The 25,165-nt window shown below is 47.1% G+C and overlaps 9 protein-coding genes across 9 annotated transcripts; 5 read left to right on the top strand and 4 right to left on the bottom strand.

Moving 5' to 3' along the window:
* Window positions 1-1,127: 1,127 nt before the first annotated feature.
* Window positions 1,128-1,613, top strand: COX19 (Cox19p; the record flags this gene model as incomplete). Its single annotated transcript, XM_018859199.1, has 2 exons — window positions 1,128-1,257; window positions 1,312-1,613. The coding sequence occupies exons 1-2, from the start codon at window positions 1,239-1,241 to the stop codon at window positions 1,611-1,613; spliced, it is 321 nt and encodes a 106-aa protein (XP_018713330.1). The 5' UTR covers window positions 1,128-1,238.
* Window positions 1,614-6,885: 5,272 nt separating this feature from the next.
* Window positions 6,886-8,418, bottom strand: METBIDRAFT_9198 (uncharacterized protein; the record flags this gene model as incomplete). Its single annotated transcript, XM_018859332.1, has 1 exon — window positions 6,886-8,418. The coding sequence occupies one exon, from the start codon at window positions 8,416-8,418 to the stop codon at window positions 6,886-6,888; it is 1,533 nt and encodes a 510-aa protein (XP_018713329.1).
* A 2,630-nt stretch (window positions 8,419-11,048) lies between these two features.
* On the bottom strand, window positions 11,049-11,726 carry OFI1 (Ofi1p; the record flags this gene model as incomplete). The annotated part of the gene is made up of 2 exons (XM_018856689.1): window positions 11,049-11,336; window positions 11,451-11,726. Coding segments are annotated over 2 exons (564 nt in total), but the record flags the coding sequence as incomplete, so codon positions are not given.
* Window positions 11,727-12,225: 499 nt separating this feature from the next.
* On the top strand, window positions 12,226-12,782 carry METBIDRAFT_29426 (uncharacterized protein). Its single transcript, XM_018855398.1, has one exon. The coding sequence runs from the start codon at window positions 12,417-12,419 to the stop codon at window positions 12,771-12,773; it is 357 nt and encodes a 118-aa protein (XP_018713327.1). The 5' UTR covers window positions 12,226-12,416; the 3' UTR covers window positions 12,774-12,782.
* A 1,910-nt stretch (window positions 12,783-14,692) lies between these two features.
* On the top strand, window positions 14,693-16,564 carry KNS1 (serine/threonine protein kinase; the record flags this gene model as incomplete). Its single annotated transcript, XM_018856767.1, has 2 exons — window positions 14,693-14,732; window positions 14,856-16,564. The coding sequence occupies 2 exons, from the start codon at window positions 14,693-14,695 to the stop codon at window positions 16,562-16,564; spliced, it is 1,749 nt and encodes a 582-aa protein (XP_018713326.1).
* A 1,498-nt stretch (window positions 16,565-18,062) lies between these two features.
* SIM1 (SUN family protein) lies at window positions 18,063-19,403 on the top strand (the record flags this gene model as incomplete). The annotated part of the gene is made up of 2 exons (XM_018858461.1): window positions 18,063-18,188; window positions 18,432-19,403. The coding sequence occupies 2 exons, from the start codon at window positions 18,063-18,065 to the stop codon at window positions 19,401-19,403; spliced, it is 1,098 nt and encodes a 365-aa protein (XP_018713325.1).
* A 201-nt stretch (window positions 19,404-19,604) lies between these two features.
* METBIDRAFT_15587 (uncharacterized protein) lies at window positions 19,605-19,895 on the bottom strand (the record flags this gene model as incomplete). The annotated part of the gene is made up of 1 exon (XM_018854612.2): window positions 19,605-19,895. A coding segment is annotated over one exon (291 nt), but the record flags the coding sequence as incomplete, so codon positions are not given.
* Window positions 19,896-21,226: 1,331 nt separating this feature from the next.
* Window positions 21,227-23,245, top strand: YBP1 (Ybp1p; the record flags this gene model as incomplete). Its single annotated transcript, XM_018858460.1, has 2 exons — window positions 21,227-23,023; window positions 23,102-23,245. 2 exons carry the CDS (start codon window positions 21,227-21,229, stop codon window positions 23,243-23,245), a joined length of 1,941 nt encoding a protein of 646 aa, XP_018713323.1.
* A 323-nt stretch (window positions 23,246-23,568) lies between these two features.
* Window positions 23,569-24,939, bottom strand: HPC2 (Hpc2p; the record flags this gene model as incomplete). Its single annotated transcript, XM_018858459.1, has 2 exons — window positions 23,569-24,693; window positions 24,718-24,939. The coding sequence occupies 2 exons, from the start codon at window positions 24,937-24,939 to the stop codon at window positions 23,569-23,571; spliced, it is 1,347 nt and encodes a 448-aa protein (XP_018713322.1).
* Between the last annotated feature and the right edge of the window lie 226 nt (window positions 24,940-25,165).

Genomic DNA, 25,165 nt, shown 5'->3' with positions numbered 1-25,165 from the left:
AAAAAAAAAAAAAAAAACAAGAATCATCCAAAATGAATCATGTAGCCTGCCAAGCAAGAAATTTTGCACTTATGTGCCCATACTCTTTCGCGTCCCGTTCGATGTATGCATCTATGTATGCATCTATGTTCTATGTATGTACGTGTTGCTGTGCCCGCCTTATGCTTCTCTATGGTCAGTGACTGTGTGATGGTTTTCTTCAGGGACTTGCAATTTTCCTGCTGTGAGTCATTCATGCCAAAAAGCGACCGCTCCACTTACCCGAGGGTGGGGTGAGTCAGTGCGGTCTGGGGTAAGCGCGTTTGTGAGAATACCCGGATTTTCTTCCGGGAATACCCGCGCTTTCTGCACGGCTTCTATACTCCACTGCTCAATATGAGCAGCGAAAAGCGTCTTTGTTATAGCAGTTCTGTTTTCGCCTGCCATCTTAGGTATGCCGCGGCTTGTCGTCCGCTCTGCGTAGATTGCTGTTTTATTCCAACACGCGTGACTTGACGCTGCCTCTCGCATCAGTTTTTCAATAGTGCAAGCTGAATACCTTAGGACTCCTTAACTCCGATGCAAGGTAGAGACGTCAAACATGATATACGGTCCGACCGTGAAAGCCGTTGGCTTAGAAACAGCCCGCAGTGACATTCCCGGGACATAGATTCTTCCGGGATAATGCAGGCTGCTTTTCGAACTGCTATTATTGAGCCAAAGCGTGCTTTTTAATGGAACTTCAGAAACACCCAAAATACGGTGCTCTCGGGAAGCAAGATTTGTTGTCTCCCTACCCGTTGTCTCCCTATCTGTTTTATCCCTATCCGTTGTATCACTATCCGTTGTATTCATCCGTTGCTTGGATTTCAGAAAAATTGTAAGATGAATCACCGGCAGTGAATATTCGCTTTATACAGTCTTGCCGAGTTCCCTGTCTCCATAGATGAAGCCTCTCAAAAGCCTTGCATTCTACCTGCGAGCATGCGAGTCCCAGACCTCGTCCAACATGTCAGTCCGGTTGGAGCGAGAATAGAAATGTGCTTCTTTCAAAATCCAAACACCACACAATCCCGCAAAATCTAGGGCTGTAGAATTTTTTGGATTTTGCAAGAGGCGCCTGGGGTTTTGAATAAAAACGTTAAATTGCATGGCATACTGGCTGCGCTCACGTGCCACCCGTGGTCATGTTCGCAGCTTCCCATGCTTTTGCTCGCCTCACGTGCCGACTGTCTTAAACACTCCACTTTCTATCAAATATGGCCAGTGGTGCACCAGGTATGTCCCACATTATATAACCAGGCTGACCCCGATATTGTACTGACACGCCAGGCGGCAATTTTAGAGCATGGACTCCAACCCCACCCGAGAGAGGCTCGTTTCCATTGGATCATCTCGGTGAGTGCAAGCAACAGATGATGGATTACCTTAAATGTATGAAGTTCACCGAAAACAAGAACGCTCCAAACTGCCGGGCGTTAGCCAAAAAATATCTTGGCTGTCGCATGGAGAATGAGCTCATGGAGGATTCAGATTGGGTCCTGCTTGGTCTCGTCAATTTACCTGGAGACACCGTCACGTCTCACCCGATGTCGCAGAAATCCGAGACAAAAGAGACAGAGGACAACACCTGACCCAGCCCATCACAGGGGCATATCTCTTCTTGTAAATACATTCGATATTATTTCTTTTTCAGTCACGTACGCTATGAACAAACCTAGTGACAACCACTAGGCGTGGGTTCGCGACTACTCCAGCTTCTTCGCCTGGCCCCTACCTCTTCCACGAAATGTACCTCTTCCGCCTCTCCCGCCTCTGGCGCCTCTTCCAGAACCTCTTCCTCTGCCGCCCCGGGCCAGTCCATCACCCGGTGACACAGACCGCAGGCTCTCATCCGCATCGCTGGGAGCCTGCACAGGTGCAACTGGGGGAGGGGGAGCAGCCATTGGTTGATGATGTTGCTGCTGCATAAACTGAGGAGGCAACGGGATTCCTGGAACAACGGGGATCGGGTGACCTGTCGGAGTCATCAATATGGGCACAGCGAGCTCGGGTGGAAATGGGCCCGAAGCTGGCATACCACCAACGACCTGGCCTTGGCCCATCACATTGTTGTAGATTTGGCCATAGATTTGTTTAACGGCCGCATTTTCATGACCGCCTTCACCGCCATTTGACTCCATCGCTTTCGCGTCAGCAGCTGCTTCATTTTTCTCGGCACTCTTGACTTCAGATTTGCCACTTCCTTTCTTTAATAAAGCCAAAATCTCATTGGTCTGCTTAGCGTTTTGCTCTTTAGCAGCCGCTTTCCCTGCCTCGGTCTTCTTGAGGTTAGCTGCCTCGGCTTTCTTGGCCTTGGCCTGTCTTTCAGCATTGCTGACGGTTTTCTTGTTCTTGGAGGCATTTGAATGATAAAGAAGTTGTTTGTTGGTGATGTTTAAAACCAACGACGAGTCAACAATAGTACCTCTATTGGTTCTTAACTTCCCGCCCATGTTGTTGCCACCAACAAGTGGAACATCAAAGACAACGGACAAATAGGTATTTCTTCCCTCGGCTGTGATACCCACAACTGTACCTTTACTCAACTTTGGAACTTTTCCAGACTCCTGGACATAGATGATTCTGTCGCCCAAGTCGAATCTTTGAGCTCTCAACAACTGGTAGGAAGTGTTTGGATTAATCACAGCCTGGGTTGGGACGCCCTTGACATCTTTCTTATCCAAAGGCAAAGGCTTGCTGATGTACTCATCCATGAAGTTTTCAATGGCGGTAATGCTGAATTTAGTCAATGACTCAGACTCCAAGGAAACTTGATGCATATCAGCCTTTGCTTTCTTCACCCATTGACAAACAGCCTTGATCTCAGTATTGTTGCTAACTTCAGAAACAGTTGGCATATCGTTTTGGTTTTTCAAGTTCTGTAAGGTACTGAAAAACTTGGGAAATTTGGCTCTATATTCCTTGATCAACTGGATGGTCAAAGGAGAAAACTCCCAGAATCTTCCAGACTTTCTGGAGTATCCTAAAACCTTGATGCGACGGCTGTCGAACTTAATATCCAACCCAACATTTAGCTTGCTTCCTCCGTCTTTCACCATGAAGGATCCGGTGATTTTGGACAAAAAGAATCCTGAAATCTTCAAAATTTTTGCCACTTCGAATGACGGCAAGTATCTTATCTCCTTGTTCTCAATTTCAAATCGCTTTTTGCCAATGTTTGGCTCCAAAGTCGACAGGATCTTGTCAATTCTGATATTGAGCTTTTCAGGAGGCGTGTGGCCGGCAATGACCGCAGGTGCACCATAAGCAAAAGCACCCAAAAATACGACGGGAAGGTCTTTTGGGAATTCCTCTTCAATAGGAACTGGTCCCCTACCAGCATATCTCGGATCTTCAGTCCTTACAGAGTCAACAATGAGCTGCATTGGGAATGGCTCCAATTTCTCGGAGAAAGTCTTTGCATAAGCGCCCCTTTGGGTTCTAACCAAACCCGTGACTCTCTGCACGAATACAACAGCCTCAATAGGACCGAGTATGATACCCTGAGTTTTCTTGTATTCGGCAGACAAGCTCTTGGTGTTGGTGCGAAATTCGATTAACTCGCCAGGTGTCAAAGGCTCGGAGTTGACTTTCCTTTCATTACCTTGCTTGTAGAACTCATGTTTGTACTCTGAGTCCCAAACTGAGACCACTTTCGACTCACTGAGAAAAGGCCACTTGCTGTATACAATCTTGCCCAAAAACTTGTTAATAAATTGATTAACAGAGAACTTCCCCCAGTGGTTACCAATCGTCAACATCATAGACTCTGATCTCGAAGGAGCATTGAACACCTTCACTTCCATTAAAGCCAACTTAGAAGAAAAAGGCAAGGTATAAAGAGTGGGGAAACCAGCCAACAAGTCTTTACCCAACCGGGCACCTTTTGGAAGTTTAAATTTGAAGTCCGGGTCGATGTGGGGAAGGGCCAAAGTCTCTTCATAGCACTTGTCATGCTCAAGGTCATGGTAAAATCCTGGAAGCGGAGTAGGGTACATGGAATCATTTTGAGGATTGTAAATGAAAACAATGTCTCTCCCATAAGAGTTTCGCTTTGTCTCTTCAGCATTAAGTTTTGCCTCAATTGGCTTCAAAACTTCAAGTAAGCGTTTTTCGTCAACAAAACTCAACAAGACAACTGCCTCCCAAGAAGCTGTTTTACCGTTGAGATCGACGTCAACTTCTTCGGGATAAAAGTCGATGATGGGAGACCGTTCGTCAGTCATCAATGACCTGTAAATGTCTGGAATTAATTTTCTAGATCTGGCTGGCAAAACCGCCATCAATTGCTCAAAAGGCTTGAAAGGCTTGGCAAGATCAAATTTGATATCAGTCTCGTTCTTCGCGATCATGTCATTTATACCTTTGTTGATGTCAGAGATTCTGGGGGAATAGTGGTATTTGTAGTACCAATTCCAAGAAGGACACCCCTTGTAGTAATAGTACAACACCCATTGCAATCCTTCGCAATAATGTCTGGTGAGAGAAATCATTTCGTTTTCATCATTAATGGAGAAGTGTAATTTCGCCTTGTAGTACTTGTCCTTTGATTCGACAAATTTCTGATTGTAGATGTCCTTAGCTTCTTTCATCAACTCATCGGTGGCAAAAATGTTTGCGGATTGATAATTCTTGATTGCCTTCCTAATCTCGGTAACCCGACTCTGGTAATCCTCCTCGGTTTCGTAAGGCGAGATTCCATCCACATCAACAATTGCCTCCCACGTATCGCTGGACCGTGAGTGCAGTAAAAGAATGCCCGTCTCCAAAGCCAATTTCTTAAGGAAGTCTAAGTTCTTGGAGGCCAAGTCTGCAGGCAAAGTGAAAGAAGGGAGTTGCCCCTGATTTGCTAATTCAGTCAACTCGGCAATAGGTTTCGTGGCGGTGGTTAAAAACCAGTCTTTAAGGATTTGTACCAAGACTTTTTCTTCCTTCAATATCAACGATTTTCCGGTACGCTCTCTCTTCTTTTCTCCGGTAATAGAGATATCCTCAAGCCTCTTATTGAACCATTCGACATCGACACTGTCCTTCTCGAAATTCTCAAGCTCAAACTCCGACAAGTAATCAAGCCAAACGGACAAGCGCTGGAAGTTGATCTTACCACCTTCATTGAGATAGCCATCCATATGTCTGATACTTTGCTTGAAGGCGCCGATTAAAAGCGGGAAGGCTCCCTTGTTGATGTGCAAGTCGGGCAAATGGGGCAAGAAGTCATTTCCGATCACATACATGATCAAGATGAAATCATCCAAAATCCGCTCGAAGTCATACTCGAAGGGGAGCTGACCATCCAAGTCCTGAAACTCCAACCCCATGTACTCCCTCAACAACGATAAATGCAACAAGAAGAATTTCTGATCGTGCACGTCGCCAGACTTTTTACGAGACCGCGGGCCAAAAGTGACCTCCTCTCTGAGCAACGAAAAATGGGGGTCGTGTGTGACAAGCCCCAACACAATCAAGTCAGCGTCCAAGCCGTAAATGCAGTGTCTCATGTTTGCGTTGTAATCCTTCTGAGACTTCATTGCTCGGATGAATTGCATGATTTTGTGCTCACCTTCTCCTGGCACTTCGTGACCCAGCAAGATGATCTTGATGTTGGCCCACCGCGGGTCTTCCGACATCTTCTTGTGAATGAAGTACTTCAAGTTTTCAGTCAATTTAGCCATGAACTCTGTGCCGGGCGTGATGGCATTCGAGTCGAATGGATCTTCTTTTGGAATTTCGGCACCCTGGCTCACGGCCTTGCGCAAGTTTTGCTCAGCCTCATAGGCCGTTCTGAATCTACGAGCCCGCTGCTGGTTCATTTTGGCTCTTGGGGCAACTCCATCAATGGCCATGTAGAATACCTCCTTGGGCTTGATGATGTCAAACAAATGATCAATATAGTTGAAAATAGCCAGATACATTTGGTCCTCGGTCATGCGATGCAATGTGTCATCATCTGAATGTGTACAAGTGTGCAAAATAGAGTTCATGTCGAGGTATAAGTTGTCGAATTCTGGGATGTTGTCCCCAGCTATAAGCTGGGAGATCAACGGCCACCTCTCCGAGATAAACCGAAAAAATTTAGGGATACCTATTGGTTGTTAGTATCCTGTGCGGATTTTTCTACGCGGTGATATGCACATTGGTGGAAAACATACCCATAGTTAATCAGTTGTATGTTAGTTGTGGTTGTTGGGATTGTGGTGGCGTGTCAAACTTTCAGTGAGAATGGACGACGTGGGCCGTGTGCGACTCAAACGACTTGCTAGGATGCGCGGGACCAATTTCTGGAGGCCAGCATACGGAGATGATGGAGTAAAATATTCTTGACATAACTAAGGAATCGAAGTGGGAACAAATAAAAAAATACAGGAGTCGGAATCCAGCCCAATAAGCATGGAAAGTGGGTCTGTTGGCCTCTTTGTTTGCCACTGCCACTCTGCGCTTGGGCCGGAACATCGGGCCTGAACGTCGGGCCTGGCGCCACCATTTTGCCGCTGCGCGCCATCGTGATTTTGAGATTTGCGAAGCACGGTCTTAAGGAGTATTTTGCATAACAGCCATGCGTTTTGCAGAGTCACCACCACTCGGTGAACGTGCGTGAAGCAAACTGTTCACTAGATGCTTTGAGACTGAAGCTTTCTTTACAAGAAGCTGCTTTGTGACTGGAGCTTTCCTCAAAAGAAACTTCTTTGTGACTGGAGCTTTCCTTAAAAGAAACTTCTTTGGGACCGAAACTTTCCTAAAAAGAAGCTGCTTTGTGATTGGAGTTTTCCTGATAAGAAGCTGCTTTGTGGGCAGCTTTCCATATGCACCATGAATTGTACTTTGCTCAATAGTCGTATGGAGAAACAGACGCCATGGAACAAGCCATTAGCTTGCCAGCTCGGTCATGTTGCGAGACAAGCGAAAAGCCTCGAGTGCAGCAACCTGAATTCGTCTGGTCCATAAGTTGACCTTTCCCTGCGAAGCCTGCTTCACCGAGTCGAACATACGGGCGCGCTTTTCAACACTATCAATTCGAGTTTGGTATTTCGAAGCCATCAGGAGGAAGGAGGCTCCCAAACCCAGTGCCTCTGCGGAGATTCGCTCGTACTTCTCCACAAGTGAGCCACGAAGAACCTGGGACTGACGCAAGAACATCTTCTTAAGGTCTTCCGTATTTTCAACCTGGGTGCGCTTCTTGGCCGACTCCAACGCTGTCCGCAACGTTCTGGAGCCGAAGTCCCAACCAATCTGTGAGGCAGAGCTAATATGCTTCCAGCTTTTGACGGAGAAGGTCTTGTACGCATGAAGCGTCTGCGTTGCGAACAGTCCGAGACCACATCTCCATTGCGCCAACCGGGCCTCCATGTCTAGGCTAGCAGCCAAAGCGCTGGCCCTAGCGCGAACGAAACCACGGGCTCTTGAGAAATTTTGTGCAGAGAACATGTCCCGGAATTCGGCATAAGCCTGGGCTGTGCGTAGGCCCTGCAAAGAGTTCCAGGCCACGTTCAAGTGTGTGTTCATTTGCACCGCAAGCCTGCCGAATCGCAATTTCCGTGCCCGCATGTTGTGACCGAACCATCCTTGTTTCTCCTGAATGTCTTCGTAGAGCACCCAATCCAAAGCACCGCGGGTCTTTTCTGAGCATTGGCCTCCTATTGTGGCAAGGAGGTCAAAGGCTCTCTGCACCCACAAACAAACTCGCACACAACTATTGCCTGCCTCGCAACTTCCACTCTTGGACTGTTTGAAAGAGCCCCAGGTCCGAGCGGGGCCCGCGTACAGGTGGCGCGAGACAAGGAGATTGGCTCCAAGCACACCGCCCGCGCATGTTGCAACAACTGCCAAGATTGCGAAGTACACAAGAAGATGCTCTTGTGCCTCCAAAACCGCCACCGTGGCCAACAGAGCAGACCGGAGCCTAGGCTGCGAAAACCGCTCGCAACGACTACGCATCCGGGCCAAAGACGGGTGGAACATTTTGCGCAGTCGGCTCTTCAAATTGACGTTACTTTCGCGGAGGCTCTGCAGGCCGCAGGCCGCAGCCCGGCGCGCGGCGCTATATGGGGCCAAAAGTTGCGCGAGCCGCAGAGACCATGGGGCCGCTGGGGCCAGAATTGGCTCCGCGCCGCCAGGGCCGCGGTCGCTGGCGCCATTTGCGCCCGGGGCCCCGCGCAGGCCCAAACCCGGGGCCCCTCCCTGAGAACAGCCTAAAGAATCCAGAAATCGAGACCCCGCCAGATTGCCCGATTGGGACAACGGGCGAACCGTGGATACACTTGCGCTGGCCATATCGAGCTCGTAATTTTCCGTGCTGTTTTTACCGCCATTTTGGCGGGACACAGACAGGGAGGACGCCAGGTCTTCCTCGTAGTCCGAGGACGAGATGATGGACCAGTCTTCGTCTGGGCTTGATTTCATGAGAAAAAAAAAACTTCAATCAACAGAAAATGGGGACGGAGGCCCAGATTTGTTTTTGGATAAAAAAGTCGGGAAGGCCGTTGTACTGCGGCTGTTCGTGGACTAGACTGTTCTTGTGTCTTACTAGCCGAACACAATCACAGGTGGCAGGTAGATAGTAGGGAAACTGACGCGAAAAGCAGCTTCAGTGCTTTTGCCGGGGTTCTGACTTTTGCTGAGGAGAGAAACGAAAAAGTTCAGGGATGTGCCTGGTCTGGAGAAGTGTTGGTGGGAACGTTAATAAATGAGGACGGGCTCCTCAGATAGGGAGGTTCTCTTATAGGAAAGCCCAGGGGGTCACGTGGACAGCTGTGCGGCAAGTGGGGGCAAATGATAAGATACGTGGACCCATCCGCAGGACCCGGGGCAGCTGCGAACGGATGCAGAGCTACACTCTGTCGCATGCTAACTCTACTAGATACGTATGCTAAATCTACTAGATACGTATGCTAAATAGCCACGAGGTAAATATGCTGAATATCTACTAGATACCCATGCTAAATACCCACTAGGCACGCATGTTACATCTACTTGGTTCGTTTGCTAAATATCTACTAGGTACGTATTCTAAATAGCCAGTAGATACGCATGTTAAATAGCCACTAGATGCGTATGCTAAACCTACTGGGTTCGTATGCTGATTACCCACTAGGTTCGCATGTTATATCTACTTGGTTTGTATGCTTAATAGCCGCTAGGTACGCATGTTACAACTACTCGGTTTGTATGCTAAATAGCCACTAGATACGGATGCTGTATAACCACCAGGTAAGTATGCTACATCTACTAGGTACGCATGCAAAATACCCACTATGTAAGCATGTTACATTTACTTGGTTTGAATGCTAAATATCTACTAAGTACGTATGCTGAATAACTACTAGATACGTATGCTCTAAGTACGCATGCTAAATACCCACTAGGCACGCATGTTACATTTACTTGGTTTGTATGCTAAATATCTACTAGGTACGTATTCTAAATAGCCAGTAGATACGCATGTTAAATAGCCACTAGGTGCGTGTGCGAAACCTACTGGGTTCGTATGCTATACTCCATCGACAGTGTGTCGTCAATTCGAGAGGCGCCGGGGACTCCGGGCCGGCTTTCAGAAAAAGCGCCCTGTTCTTCGGTCCCCAAATCCTGACCACTAGGAGCGATGTGTTTGTGGGAACCTCTTTCTCCCCGCCTCACTTGGCGCTGGCCCTCTTGCTTTTCTTCTTGGCCTTTTTCTCCTGGCGCTTCTGAAGCTTGACGTTGTTTTTGTTGTCGCGCTTCATCCGCTCTTCGAGCATCTCCATGCGCTGCTCCAAGCTGAAGATCCTCGTTTGCAAGTTGTTGGCATGATTCTGCAAGTCGTAGTAGGTGTCGGCCCGCACAAACTCCGGGCCGAAATTGTGGGGGCCATGCTCCGTGGCATCTGTTCTCATCGAGTTCACGTCAGACCAGCTGGGGTGCACTGAGCTGCTGGGTCTCATCGTGGTGCTGCGGGGCGGGAACTGCGGTGCGTTCTGTTGCCATCCTTCTTGGGCTGGCACGACGGGGCCGTACAGATTTGTCGCGCCAGTATACGGCCCGTGGGGGGGACCCAAGCCCTGCTGTAGCATGGCGTTAATTTGCATGGAGTTATTCTGCGTGGGGGTATTCTGCATGGCGTTATTCTGCATGGCGTTACTTTGCATGGCGTTATTCTGAATGGAATGGGAGTGCAGAAGCTGGTGGGCAACGTACGGGTCGACCGCCGTGTAGTAAGACGAGGGGAACTGGGAAGACACGCTTCTTTCCTCGTCCACCCTGGGCGGGCCCGCGTCACTGCGTGGCGCATCACTGGTGGGCATCGGCGAATTGAAGCTGTTGTCGGGCAAGACAAGCTTGCTCTCAGAGGAAGTCCCCCCACCTCTCCCGGAGCCCGGAAACGCCGTCTTGTTGAGCGCGGCCATGCTGGCGCTCAGCCGATGATACGGGCTGTACGCTTGGTAGTACTCCAGGTTGCGGTGGTCTGGAGGCTGCTGGGATTCGGCCGTATCCGGAAGCTGCTGCGGGGCCTTGGGCCCCGGCGCCAGAGCTGTTTTGTCTTTGGACCCGGCTGTCTGCTTGCGCATTAGCCCCCGCACGATGTTCTCGGACACCTTTTCGCCCTTGTTCATTTGCTGGGCCCGCCACCTGTTTATGTTGTAGTTGGACCTGGCGACATTGTCGTGTGAGTCGCCGCTCACACTGGACGACGGCGCGTGGAAGCCTTTGGTGGACTCGCTGACGGGCCCCGACAAAAGGGGCCGGTCCGCCCCCGAAGACATGGCCCCGGAGTCTGGCTCCGAAACAGCCGTGGCCTTGCCGGTGGTGAGGAGCGACGCCCCCGGGGACCCCGGGCCGAGCGCCAAGATCTGTTCCTCGTCGAACGCTTTCACCATATGGGGCACGTTGATGTGGGCCTTCTTGGGGCCGGGCAAGCTGCGGGCCCTGTCTTCCTCGATCTGCCTAACTTCTTCGATCTGCCTGGCTTCTTCAAGCTTGGACGCCTGGTACGACGACGAGGATGTGTTGCTGGTTTGCGTCCGCTGAGGACCCTCGTCGGGCTCCTTCATGCCGGTGCAAGCATGTGGGGAGTTCAAGTGCCGCGTGAGCGCATCGGGCCTGGCGAAGCTGCGGTCGCAGCTTTCACAGTGGAACGGCCTCTCGCCGGTGTGGAGTTTCTCGTGGCGCTTCAAGTCATGGATCCGGCGGAACAGGAGGTTGCAGTTGACGCACCGATGTAGCTTGATGGTGGTGTGGATCATCTCGTGGCTGACCATGTTGTGCTTTCTCGTGAAGCCCTGGTTGCACACTTTGCAGAAGAACTTCTTCGGCAACGCGGTTTTGGAGGTGGGGTCCGAGCCGGCCTCGGTGGCCTCCGTGCTCGCGCCCGACTTCAATCCAGACTCTTCGCCCGTGGGCGGAGATGTTGCCGACGAAGATTGTAAGCGGCCAGAGCTGTCAGGCAGATCCCGGCTCACGTGATTCTGTGCCGCTAGATTCGTCGAGGTGAGCGGGTTCTGGGGGTTGGCGTTTTCGCAGTCCGACGTCTCGTTGGAAGCATCGTTCGACAGCTCGTTTTGCTCGACTTTTTCCTTCGAGTGCTGGTGGGTTTTTTGATGCGAGGAAGCCGGCTTCTTGTGGTCGTTTTGGAACGATTCCGGGGCCGCCGTGGGCGCTTCTTTTGCGGGCGACTTCTCGCCAGCGGCTAAGTCATCTAGGTATCTGATACTCAATCTGTTGGACGCCAGAGACATCTCGGTCAGATATCTATGTTCATCAAATGCAGGGAATGGGTAGTTGAGAAGAGGTGTCAAAAACGAAATGTTGGCTGCTTTCGGCGGTCAGAATATGATGGGCTAGGTTTCGCGATGAGTGTTGGAAATACGCGTATCTGGGTTGCTAGGAAATCTCGGGTTGGCACACTTGTTGAGAATGAATAAGTGGTTTGGAGTTGCTCGGGGCCAAGCGCTCGCTTTCCTGGACCAAAAAAGTCGAGGCGGCTGCAGAATCCTTCATGCGTACGTGTTGTGCATGATGGACCACAGCACCCGGAGTTGTGCAACGTTGACATGCATTACGATGGGTCCAAATATTGCTCGCTGGGCAAGATGCAGCTACGGCACATAGAGTTCAGAGGGTGGCATACAAGGGTCCATGTGCAGATATGAGTCGAGATTCCGCGGGTCGGACTGCACGAAATGTGGCGAGAGCATGGTCTTGCTTAGTCCCCGCCATAGTGAAGCTGGACCACTATCCCAGTTGTGGACTGCAGTTGTGCCACTGTTTGGCTTGTATGGACGACGGGGGGTCCGCAGCAGCAAAGTTGAGAGTAGCTGGTCTGTCGCATGTGCGTTTACGTTCTGTTTGACCGCCCCCCCTGAATACGTCAAAGTCACCACCTACAAATGCCTACCATTGCTGCTTGAAGTTTAAGTCCACTATTCATGCCGTACCCCTGGAAGAGTTCGGGCGCTTCCAAACAAAAAAAATCACCGCTTGTGCTGGAACAAGTTTGGTTTTTCTTGTGTCTAAGCGGTGCTCTCACCTACAGACTCTCCAACTATTTTCCCGGAAAAGAAACGGAAAAGGACTGGTGTGGTCCCCAGATATTGGCGATCGAAAAATGTTTGGTCTTGCGTGACCTTGCGTTTCTCTTGCGCGCGCTGCTGATCGAACGCGAACGAAGCCGAAATATTTTCTCGGTCCCGCATGACAACAGTGTGAGAACTAGACGCTTAGCCCTAATTAATCATGTGACAAATGAGACATTAAAGTTCGCACCACTTACCCGGAACAAATAGCACGACGAGTATATGAAGGGAAGAGAATTCCCTCTAGAGATCTTTTTAGAAGGTCAGTTGACACAAAAGTGGTTTTAGTTTTTCCTAAATAAAGGTTTATTTCCACACGCTAGTACATCATGTCGAATCCGATATCTCAACTGTACCAGTTGGGAACCACTTGTGGACAGGACATTGAGTTGGAATATCCTGTACTCAAGCAGAAATACAAACAAACAGTGCTGAATAACTTCAGGAATTGGTCCGCGCGAATGCTCCCACCAGCCACTGGTGGCAATAAAGTTTTTTTTTTTTTCTGAGCCCAAATTCTTCTGAGGTTCATTTAGACTTTGTCTGAGAACCACGATCTCCATCAGCTGTTTGTTTCTCAAGAGCTTCTAAAACTCGTGGCAAGCTACACTCCTAGAACAATCCTGTGGCGCAGCATGACGTCAGATTCGTTGCTGCTCGCTCCGATTTTCCATCCTCCGCACGAGCGTAAGTAGCTTGCTCCGCAAATGTATCTCGACACTGCAATGCCGGGCATCTTACGAAAATACAGAAGCTTATGTGAACATCTGACGTCACTGATGCTTACACCCTCACGGAGTTGCTCGCGGCGTAGTCAGTGGCAAATGATCACAACCTGTGTCTAACTTGCTCTGGTGCTGATTCTGCCCACATCCACGTGACCTGGAAATATGTCCCACGTAGCCAGTGGACCACGGTCGCTCTTCCCTGAATATTTCATTGCTTGAAATAGGCATTTTTATTTTCATTTTAATAGAAATGCCGTCACCCAGCTAGGTTGGTGTTAAATTTCTAAGGAAGTAGATAAGGCTTAACCTTGAATTTTTTTTATATTCATTTCTTCATATTAGTGTTTCTACTCGAAAGAGTTAAACGATGAAGAATCATAAAGAAGTCATAAACCATCCTAACTAAACCAGATAATTTAAACCGAATGTTTGGTTGAGATGTCATCCCCGTGCTACATTTTAAGAACCCCCCTGGTATATTCCAAAGAATCAAGAAAAGTATAAAGTATAATGAATGTTGATACTTTCAATAACCAACAATACTTGGGTCACTTGCGCAATGTGTCGCAGCAGTATTGGAGGCACAGAAACATTGTTTAACTTAAGGGCATAAATCAACGAGCGGATCTCATATAAGCACAAGACGCATGACTGACCAAATTCTCCGAGTTTTGCTCTGTGGGCAATATAAACCTACACATCGAGCTTTTTGGCACTAAGTCTATTCAGCCACGGTGGCCGAAATCTGCCCCAAAATTGGGCCACGCACGCCTCGGGCCCCCTGACGCCTTGTTATCTAATTAACACTTATCTCGTTGTGCGGCCAATACTCACATCAGCAATTCCAATAGACCCACACATCCAGTGTTATTTGTTTGATAAGTTCTTTGAGGACTTGACCTAAGTTTACTCAACAAGCTGCCACCACTTGAAGCAATTTCCTTCAGCTTAGAGCTGTATTAATCCACGTTCACCACAATCTAAGCCCACGTGGATAACCAGCAGTATTCTCATCACAGAATTCCTACAACATACTTTTTGTTCCCAAGGAATCGAACCCATTAGAGCAAGATATATTACCTGTTGAGATAGAGTCTGAGAGCCTAGACATCTGTGTTTTACTCAAACTATTGACCCCTCACAGCAATCAATTCATTGCCGCTTGGAGATTGCTATTGTCAACCTAGAAGATCATCCACAGTTGGAGCAACAAAACAGTATTACAAAAGAATAGATTGATTTGTTATAGACGCTTGACAAAAAAGCCTGCGAATCAGAAGTTGTTGAGCAGGATCTCTTGTTGGAGTTTAGACCCAGCAATCATTTTGTTTGGATACAACCAATTAGAAACCCATTGCATTTGAAGAGCAGCCTTTTATATAAGACCGACAACCAGGCCAAATGTCGATGATCACAAATAGAAAAAGACCCAGAGGGTTTGGTGAAAACTTTAACCATTCAAGGAAAGCAGCAGCCGCTGACGCTGTTTCAGCAAAGACGGCGAACCGGCAAGGTCTCACCTTCTTGGAAAATTCACAAAATTTTCCCGGAACTGAGAGAACAGCTAACTCCAATCATCACGAAAGCGCTCTCCTCGAAGAAGATGAGTGTGACGACATGTACGGAGAAATAGATGACATATTCGAAGATGACAACAATGACATCACTATTTTGGAAGAACGCAAATTGAAATCAAGCGTTTCTCGCGGAAGACGCTGGAGAAACAACTCCGACTCTTTTTTGCTTCTAGAAAAAGATGTTTGGGAGGCGTATAATATGTTCAATGTCAACAATTTAGACGTGGCAGAGCATCATCTACCTCCGAGCACCGGCATGAAAAAACAGCGCACCAATTCACTTCCTCAGTTACCCCAAGTGAAGTGCATGTATGAGAAAATCCCAACCAATTATATTCTTCAGCACCCCAAGGTGGGTAACGTTAAGACGCACGTGGTGCCTCATAAACTCAATCTCCCACCATGTGACGATGAAGATGGCCACTATGTTATCAAGATTAACGATGTCTTTGCAAACAGATTCGTGATTCAAAAATTGTTGGGACAGGGTACGTTTGGAAAGGTTGTCGCATGCTATGACAAGATCAATAGAGAAACTGTGGCAATTAAAATCATACGAAATATCCCCAAATATAGGGATGCCGCAAAAATTGAACTACGGGTTTTAACTACCCTCAAAAAGTTCGACAATGAGAATAGAAATCACTGCATTCATCTACGAGAGTGCTTGGACTTCAGAGGCCATATCAGTATTGTCACTGACTTGTTGAAAATTTCGTTGTATGACTTTTTGGAAAATAACAAATTCATACCTTACCCGGGATCCCATATTCAAGCAATTTCAAAACAGCTCATCCGATCAGTCACATTCTTTCATGATTTAAACCTAATTCATACAGATCTCAAACCTGAGAATATCTTGTTGCACGACGATTCTTACCAGAGAAAGCTTCTAGGAAGCAGCACGACGATTTCAAGTTTCTTGAGGCTCAACACTGCAAACGAGAAGCGTCGCACCGACAGAGTACCAAAATTTCTGAGAATCCTCAATAACCCACTCATACAGATCATTGATTTTGGCTCCGCAATCTTCAACGACGAATATCATTCCTCTGTTGTTTGCACGCGTCATTATCGTGCACCTGAGATTGTCTTGGGAACAGGCTGGTCCTTTCCTTGTGATATGTGGTCTGTGGGTTGTATTTTGGTGGAACTTGTGATTGGAGAGCCTGTGTTTCGGACGCATGATAATTTGGAACATCTTGCAATGATTGAGAAAGTTGTGGGAGAGAGTATTTGCGAGAATATGGTCAGGCTTTCAAAAGAAAAGGAGAATGAATGCGGTATAAAATATTTCACCGCTGACTCACATACACGAAAGTCACACCAGATCGAGGATTTGGAAAACGACGACTGCTATATTGACGATGACTACATGGACGATAACCTGCTCAAATTGAGATTTCCCACGCCATCAACGCCTGACAAATTCGTGAAGAGCGTTGATCAGCTTTCTCGTATTGATTTATTTGTCAGCGAAAGGATTGGACTCAAGATTAATTTCGACTATTCGTTGAGCACAAACTATCAGAACAACCAACATTTGATAAACTTTGGTAACTTCACATTTTGGTGGTTCTTCATTGATCTTTTAAAGAAGTTGTTTGTCATCGATCCTGATTCGAGGATGACTGCCCGCGAAGCGCTTGAACATCCGTGGTTCAATTTGGGTATAGAAGATGAGGGAACAACATAAAGCCCGATTCCCAGGTAGGAAACTCTTATCATAAAACTGAAAGATTAAAGATTGGTACAGCTTGTTGTTTTACTGACCGGTGCTAACTTTGTTGAGGGGTCGGGATCTTTAAAGCTAGTACTCTCTGGGTGATAGTTATGCAGCATACCTTACAGTGAAAATCATGAATATATCTCAACTTTGCTGGCTTATAAACTTCACAGGAGATTGTAAATTGCAAATCATTATCATCCGCATTTGTGATTCTTTTTCTGCATATATGTGCTTTCTTGATACAGAGGAACATCAAGAATGTAAACCTACAAACCATAGATCATTACTCGTCTTAATGGTGGGCCCTAAGGATTGGATGTCTTAAACAGCGATTTTTGGTTAAGGTGACTAAAACGTAAATTTTTGCTTGTCATGATTTGACCAGAACTGACTAGAATATTCATTGGATGCTAAATGAATTCAATGAACATTTGCTGAACAATCTCTTCTCTAAGTACGCGAGCTGGTTACTCCATTTAAAGCATGTCTTTGGATTTACATTTTGATGTAGCCTGCATTTAGTCAGAGCCAGCAACATGTTTCCCCCGAATTGTGGAAGGAAAGTCGAGGAACATTCTCCCCCCATGTTTTGAAACCAAGTACATGTTTCAAACAATCGCAAGGACTTGCTAGAAGAGCATGTAGCTACAATGACGTAAAATAATGCGGTAAGCAGAAAAATAAATGAATACACAATTTTTGTATTATTCTCAAAATGTACATAGATATTAGATGAGATAAAAAATCGACGGGGCTTCACAAGCCAACAATTGTTGGCTCCACAACATCAATCTTGCATATGGAGACACACGGCTGAAAGTGGACATTGCATGCACGGGTGTATACTTTATACAGGCTATTGAAAATAGCGTGATTTTCCTATTCAAGCGAAGATGTACATATAGCAACCACAGAGAAATGGCAAGCGTGAAGGGATGGATATGATCCTTCAGTGTAGCCAGTATCACACTGAATTGATGTTAGCCTGAACCTCCGGAGCATTAAATGTCCACGCACATATGTGATAGTCATGGGGGCTTACATTCTTCATCAGCCTCATTCTCCGACTTCTATACTGCATGCAACAACATAATGCGTGGCTAGATCGAGGCATTCGCGGGGCACCAGCAAAACAAGCCGCGTCATTTAGCACTGTGTACAAGAATAACGCAGAAAGCGGGCAAGGCGAGGTGCACAATATTATGAATGCCCAGACATATATATCTTGCATGCACGCGTGCTTTATTGTCTTTTCCCAAGCTGGTGTTCGTATAAATTTTTCGGTGGACCATGCCAATCTCTTAAATTCGCTCGTTCCGCTACCCGATTCCCTTTTGTAGTCCTTTCGTTTCAAGTAGCTGAAGATAAACCACTCTTTTTCCAGATTCAAGCTTCAGTGCCACACTCAGGCTTTCTTCCAACTACCGTCCTTCTTTATCCAAAGCATTCCAACTCTTTCACGCCGATGAAATCTTCTGTTGCTCTTATTGCCTTTTTGGCGCTCACCTCCGGCGCCCCTTCACGTGGCGTTCGGCACAAACATCACGATCACAAGCGTGATAACGTTGTCACTGTTATTGAGTATGTTGAAGTTACCGAGTATGCTCCTGGGGCTCCAAGCCCACCGAAAGTTGTAGAATCTCCTGAAGATTCTCACGCTATCCCCGAGGTTCCATCCAGCCCACCTGAGGAGTCTTCTAGGCCCCAAGAGGTTTCACCAAACCCACCTCAAGTTGATAGCATTCCTGAAAAGGAACCGTCCGACATTTCTCCACACCCAACAGAAGAGAATCCCCCACACCCAACAGAAGAGAATCCCCCACACCCAACAGAGAAAGTTACTCCACACGCAACAGAAGAAGCTTTTCCACACCCGACTGAAAATTCTTCAGAACCTTCCGAAGTTCCTCCAAGTCCAACAAAAGACGCTTCGAGGCCTTCAGAAGCTCCCCCAAGCACTGCAGAATTATCCGTTTTTGGCGATCTCGCCGCCTTTTCCGAGCCGCATTCCGAATTCGAGGACGGCATCCATGATTGTGGCACGTTGCCCTTGGGCCAAGGTGTTATCGCCGTGGACTGGATTTCCGGATTGACCGGAGGTTACACCACGATCATGAATCTGAATGGTGATACTTCCAATGTTTGCACAGATGGCTTCTATTGCTCGTACGCGTGCCGAGCTGGTGAGTCAAAAACACAATGGCCGTTTCCGCAACCAGAAAGCGGCATATCCGTTGGCGGTTTGTTATGTAAAAAGGGAAAGTTGTACAGACCAAATACTTCGGAAAAATTCTTGTGTGCCTGGGGCAAGAATTCAGCAAGCTTTGTGTCTCATATCGATCGGCATATCGCCATCTGCCGAACCGATTACCCTGGTTCCGAGAATATGAACATTCCAACATTTTTGAAAGCAGGCTCTACTGCTCCCGTCTCAGTTGTTGATCAAGCGACCTACTATCACACCTTTGAAAATAAGAGAACAAGCACTCAATACTATGTCAATAATGCTGGTGTTTCTCTCCAAAAAGGCTGTGATTGGGGCGACGCAGAATCGAAGGTTGGAAATTGGGCACCATTGACTTTGGGTGCTAGCTTCTTTGAAGGGCTCACGTACTTGTCGTTATCTCCTAACCCAGAGACAGATGGAATCCCCAACTTCAATGCTAAGATTGAAGCTAGTCCCGGGGCCAAAATCGTGGGCTCTTGTTCTATCCAGAATGGTGTCTATTACAGCGACGGAAATGTCATGAAAAACGGCTGTACCGTCACTGTTGTCAGCGGGTCAGCAAATTTTGTTTTTTACTGAGCGTTAGTTGTATGGGATTTTCAATCAGAGACCCCTGTTCTTGGATGTTTCAAGCATTTTTTTACTATGGCTTTGCTGGCCTTTGATACCCCGGAAACAGAATCCTTCATGTGAACAAATGACAGAATGTGTCTGTGCTATATTGAGTCTTTAATGTATCGAGTCCGTTCATTTATTCAGCATATACCGAATATGTAGACTTTAACCAAATGCAATGTTCTCGCAGTAGCTCAAGTTAAGCACCCCGTTTGTGCTGAACATGGCGTGCAATTGGCCCATGGTTTCATCGGGCGTAGGCTGGAAAGAGTTCAGAACATATACGTGGATTGTTTCGAGGCCTAGTTTTCTCATTATGAATTTCAGAATAGCTGCCACTGTTTGTGTTCCCGCGACAGTAAAAGCTGACGGCAGGATGGCCGTTGTAGAGCCAATGGCCAGGAGTCTGACGGCAAGTTTTGATGAGTTATCAGGCTGTCTCACGACCTTATTCTTTTCCACGAAAATTGAAGCTTTCGGGGAAATTTGTTCTTGTCTCGGTGGCCCCACTTCTTGGGCAGGAAAAGAGTGGGTCAGATTTTCTTCAGATGAATCGTCGGGATCAGAATGTAGTAGAGACGACATTATGCTGTGATGCTCTCGAAAGTTCGAAAGGAAAACTGGTGCAAAGATCTTCTTTTTCACTTGGGCCTGTGAAGAAGGTCGATATCAGTGAGGCGTGTTCGGGTTATGAGTATGTCGCATAGTTGGGCACCTTGTTCCGAATTCGAGCACGGGACCACCACTCCAAATTTTCAACGAACAGTTGGCAATTGACGAGCAAGGCCCGTCGGTTGAAAAAGAAGATTATTGAAAGTATTTGTGTATTTTTTTACATTATGGAGGGACCCAAACACAGATCTAATGACTCATCCTAAAAGTGTCTGTGTCTCATTTTGGTCATGCCTTAAAGAATATCAAAAACTGAAATTTCGATAGAAGTGACATAAAAGCATCATTCAAGAGATGTATTTATGGCCCCCTACAATACAATCAGCAGCATTCCACATGTAATTTTTGTTTATTATCATGAGCCAGTCCCCAGGGAAGGACATTTAGATCCGATCCCTTCCATATATCTGCTGAAAGTCAAAATATAGGAAATTTGAATAAAAAGGCGCATCCGCTGGTTCGAGAGATTCGTGTTATTTTGCACATTCGAAGTTGTTTCTTCCTAGTATAGCGATTAGATATGGGCTAATTTTCCCACTGCGTTCTTTGTCGTATATCCCAGCAAGCACCATCCGAACAATAAATTGGAGAATAAGACCTTTTAAGACGGAGAAATTCGGTTCTCTTTATTTGATTTTTGTGATTTTTTTTTTTGGTATTGATCCTCTGTTTCTTTCACAGTGTTCATTCAACGTGGAACGTCAAAGAAAGATCTCACTGCTCTCACAATCAAGAGAATGGACGCGCCGCTAATACTGGATTTCTGCATAAATATAGTCACAGCCTATCCGAAAATGTGCTGGTTGTTTTTTTCCGACTTTTCTTTTTCAAGTTTCGCCCAACTATATCATAGCCTCGCCCCCGCCTTCCTTTTCTCCACACCTGCAATTAAAGTTTGGGTCCCTTATGGTCAGGCCTCCTGTACAATTTCACGCACGCTATTGTCGAACGTATCTCCCATCTCAGTCGTTCTATCTCACAAACAAGCACGACTTCTCCCAGCGAATACTTTGTTACCGTTTGAAGTCTTGCACTTGGAATTTTCGTGGCATATTCTTCAACTTGATTTGCTAAAGTAAAGCCCTGAAGCAAGAATACACAGACCAGAAAGAAGCATGTCTGACTCGGAGGCAGAAGTTTCGCTGGTGTCCAGTGGTGGTACCCTTGAAGCGTTCAATCTAGACCAGATTCTCCAGGTGCTCAAAGACTCGGCCCAAGATGCAATTGAAACCAAGGACTTCTTGTCTTACTCGACAGTGTTGGATATCCATCTCTCGGAACTAGGCAGATTTTCTGCAGACGAAAGAGAAATATTGCTCCAGCAGTTGCTCGACTCCTTGAGTAGCAACCACGAGCTTGTAGCAGAAGTTGGATGGGACATTCCTGCACTTCTTATTCCGTTTGTGGACTCCGATTTTGCCTTTGTTGGCGGGATCCGTGATGCGCCTTGTGTGTACAAGGTGCTCAAGATTTTCGAGGTGCTTGCGCTCCATGGGAATGCCAAGGAGCTTTTCCTCAAATCCACTGAGCTCTTGAGCTCCTTGAAGCGGGACGAACGGGCTGAAAACCCGCTCTTTGCAGAGAAGTTCTACGAAATCAAGCTCTACTGTATCTTCGAACTCATCACGAGCTCGATGCGCCGGGTCCACACGTTGTACCCGTCGCGCTTCTTGGCAATGACCGTCTCCAGCTTCATCAACCAGCTCTTTCTCAATCCGTTGGATGACCCCACAAGCTTTAATTTTGTGATGAAACGTATGTACGGCTTTGCTCGCAATTACGTGTCTCCACCCAAGCCCGAGAAGACCGATTTGCCTGCGGAGGACTTGAAGAAAATTGAAGACGACGAGAACTTCTTGCTGAGGAAGCTCTTGACCGCACTCCTCACTGAAGGCACGTTCATGGCCATGCGTCTCACTTGGATCGGGTTCACTGTCTCTTACTTCAACCATCTTCATAAAATTCTAGTGGTGGATCAAAAGTCTGTGCTGGACTATGAGTTGGACATGCCTGTGTTGAACAGACTCAACGAGTTGGCGCTCTCGTTCGACTTGGCGCCCCATCAGGATTTTGAGGATTTCGTGACCCTGTCTGAAAAATTGGTTGACTTCGATGCTGCCGCAGCTTCAGAGGGCGAGTCTTTCAGCAGCGAATTGTTTGAGAGGCTTGTGGTGGACTATCAAAACTTATTTTCCAACTGCATTGTCAACGCTAAGACGGGTGCGGTGGCCGATTCCTTGGGTGGAAACCTCCTTCTATATACCTACGAAATGAGCTCAAGAAACGCCGTGGGGGCTGCGAACATCTCGCTAAAACAATCCATCGCAATGGCCATCCGCGTGATTGTGCCAGGTATTGTTCATCCTTCTCTTCATCACAGGGGAATGCTTGACTTGGCTGTTTTTTGGTGTTGGCACGTGGTCCAGACCCTATTGAAGAAACCAAAGCAACTCGAACTAGAGTTATCCTCTGTCCCTAAGGTTATTATGGTGACGTTTTTACAGGCCTTGGTCTACGCTGTATCTTCCACGAGTCCAAGCTCGAAGTTCCGGTACGTGACACTCACTTTATTGACAAAGGTTTTGTCTGCCGTGCCGGAAGATGCAGCTTATTCCTTCATCATCAACGCATTGCGTGAGTGTCCTTTCAAAGGTGCCAAACCTGTTCTTGTTGGTGTGCTCAGGGTTTTAATAGTGAGCGATAAAAAGGTTGATGAGCTCAGTGAGACTTTGGGATCGCTAGACATCGGTAAGGACTCTTCTGAGAACAAAAGTGCACCACCGCTTCCGGCTCGTACTCCAAAAGAGAAGACTAAGTTCATCACTCTCACAAAGACTAGAACGGAGGACATTTTGTCCCTAGTCGACCAGTACATCAACTTGACCTTTGAAGAATGTGATGGAGTTACTCAAGTGCATTTTGAACACCTTTCGACGTTGCTGGGTCTCTTGAATCTATTAATCCCACTTCGTCAATCGGCGCTCATTGAGCCAGAAAAGCTCGAGAGGATTACCAACATGACAGAGAAAAACGTGTCCCTGGTGGAGGAGAATTTCAAAGGCGAGGGTCAGAATCGCATACCTCTCAACGCTGTCATGGTATTGCGAGTCGCTCTCACTAGACTTTCAGAATAAAGTGAGCCGTTTTTAAGGCCATATGTATGTTTGGACTAGTTCCTTGGACTCGTTTCTCAATAGCAGTGTATACATCTCAGCTGTTCAAAGTACACACACGTCGGCATTTTAAACAGTGGCCTATCAATAAATCATATTCACAATCTCGAAAGAGTATTTGGCGGAAGGTCAACTGATCGCTGAGAATTCACAGTTCCATATCCCACGATTCAGGATGTTCGACTCCCACTAAATAGCTCAGCTGTTCGCAATCACTAAGTACTAGACATTAGAGAAAAAGAAGCTTTTCGTATATATCCGTATATATATCGCCCCGGGTCGATCTACTTTTTACTTTTCCCATTACCTTTTTTTGCCAGCTGCCTCTCATCCACCAAAGGACCCCAGAAGACAAAAAAACCTTCTTTTGTGGTGGTAATTTCCTCTTCCCATTGAAGTTCCGCATCGTCAATAAATGGATCTTCGTAATCATACTTGCCGACCTTCCGATTGACTTTGGATTGCTGCTGTTGCTGCACCTGTTGTTTTTTCTTCTTTTTATCTAGACCCTCGTCTTTTCTTTTCAGAGAGTTCCCGTTTTCGTCGACGATCATCACCTCTTCGTCTTCCTCCTCTTCTCCATCATCGTCATCTTCAAGCAAATCGTCCATGAGTTCGAAAGCTGAGCGTGCTTCTGGATGCACTGCACTCCAACCGTATTTTTCTTCCGCTAGCTTGAGCACGTTGACAACGACCTCTGCCTGACCTGGCTGTGGGTGCTTCGGATCAAGAAGGGGGATATCCAAGGCTATAATTGGTAGCTGAGATTTGTCTTCTTCATCGGTGGGGCCTCCGGCACCAGCATCTCCATGAGCAGCATCATTTATTGCCATAAAGCTCGGTGCAGGTACACTGACTGCCGACGTTGTAGACTTTGACTTTTCTGTGGTCATTCGGGGATGGATGCTTGGCTTTTCGTGGGACGGCAAGCCAACTTCCGGTGTCTTTTTCTTGGGTTTTGGGGCTTTCTTTGCCTCTTCTTTAGACAGGCGCTTTGTGTCGGTCTTGTTGTCCCTTTTGGTGTCTGTCTTGGCTTCCCGTTTAGGATCCGTCTTCAGCTCGGCATTCAGCTCCTTTTTTGTCTCTGATTTCGCATCCGTCTTTGCCGATTTCTTTGTGGTTTCTGTCTTGGATTTCTTCGCCGCCAGTTCGTTTTTTGGAGACGCTCTTTTTCTCTTTTCCTGCTGGCCACTTCCTTTCGGTCCTTCATTCGGGGCGGATCCGGATTCGTCCAGATTGATGAGTGAGCTTATGGAGGTCCGACTGAATTTGGCCTGTTTGGTTGCTGTGTTCTGCTTTCCAGCAGATGCACGAGTATCTTGCATCGTATTCAGGTCGATGGCCCTTTCCGGTGGCTTGGTGTTTTTCAGAACCGTCTCAGATGGTCCCTCTAAAGGAGGATGAGGGCCCTGGGATTGGTTTTCAATAATAACGGTTTCATTGAAACCGGCAGGTTCAGTCTGTGGGTATGGTGTCGAGACGGGTGTCTCTTCGTGACTTGTGGGACTCAGGGCAGTCAGGCCTAGAAGGCTCTGAATCCCAATAGTGGTCTGGTACTGGGAAACAAGATTGGAGATGTTTGCTGAAGTATGTTTGAAATCGGCTGGACCAGGCAGTGGGTCACTTACCTCGTTTGGTGTGGCTCTATTGGCCATTTTGCTCCGATATAAGGGTCGATTAATGGGTATATATATGGGTCGATGTATGGTCGATGTATGGTCGATGTATGGTCGATATACGGGTCAATGTGGAAATGTGGTGGCTGGTTATATACGTGGGCGGACAGTAGATAAAAGACGAAAAAACCCGGTTTCACCACAGCCAGAGCCTAGAAACTAAAGAGTCTTTTGGTAAGTAAAGAAACGCGAGAAAGTACAGTAT

The sequence above is a fragment of the Metschnikowia bicuspidata genome, assembly GCF_001664035.1.
Source record: "Metschnikowia bicuspidata var. bicuspidata NRRL YB-4993 chromosome Unknown METBIscaffold_1, whole genome shotgun sequence".
NCBI lineage: Eukaryota > Fungi > Ascomycota > Pichiomycetes > Serinales > Metschnikowiaceae > Metschnikowia > Metschnikowia bicuspidata.
This window is presented reverse-complemented; position numbering and strand designations above follow the sequence as displayed.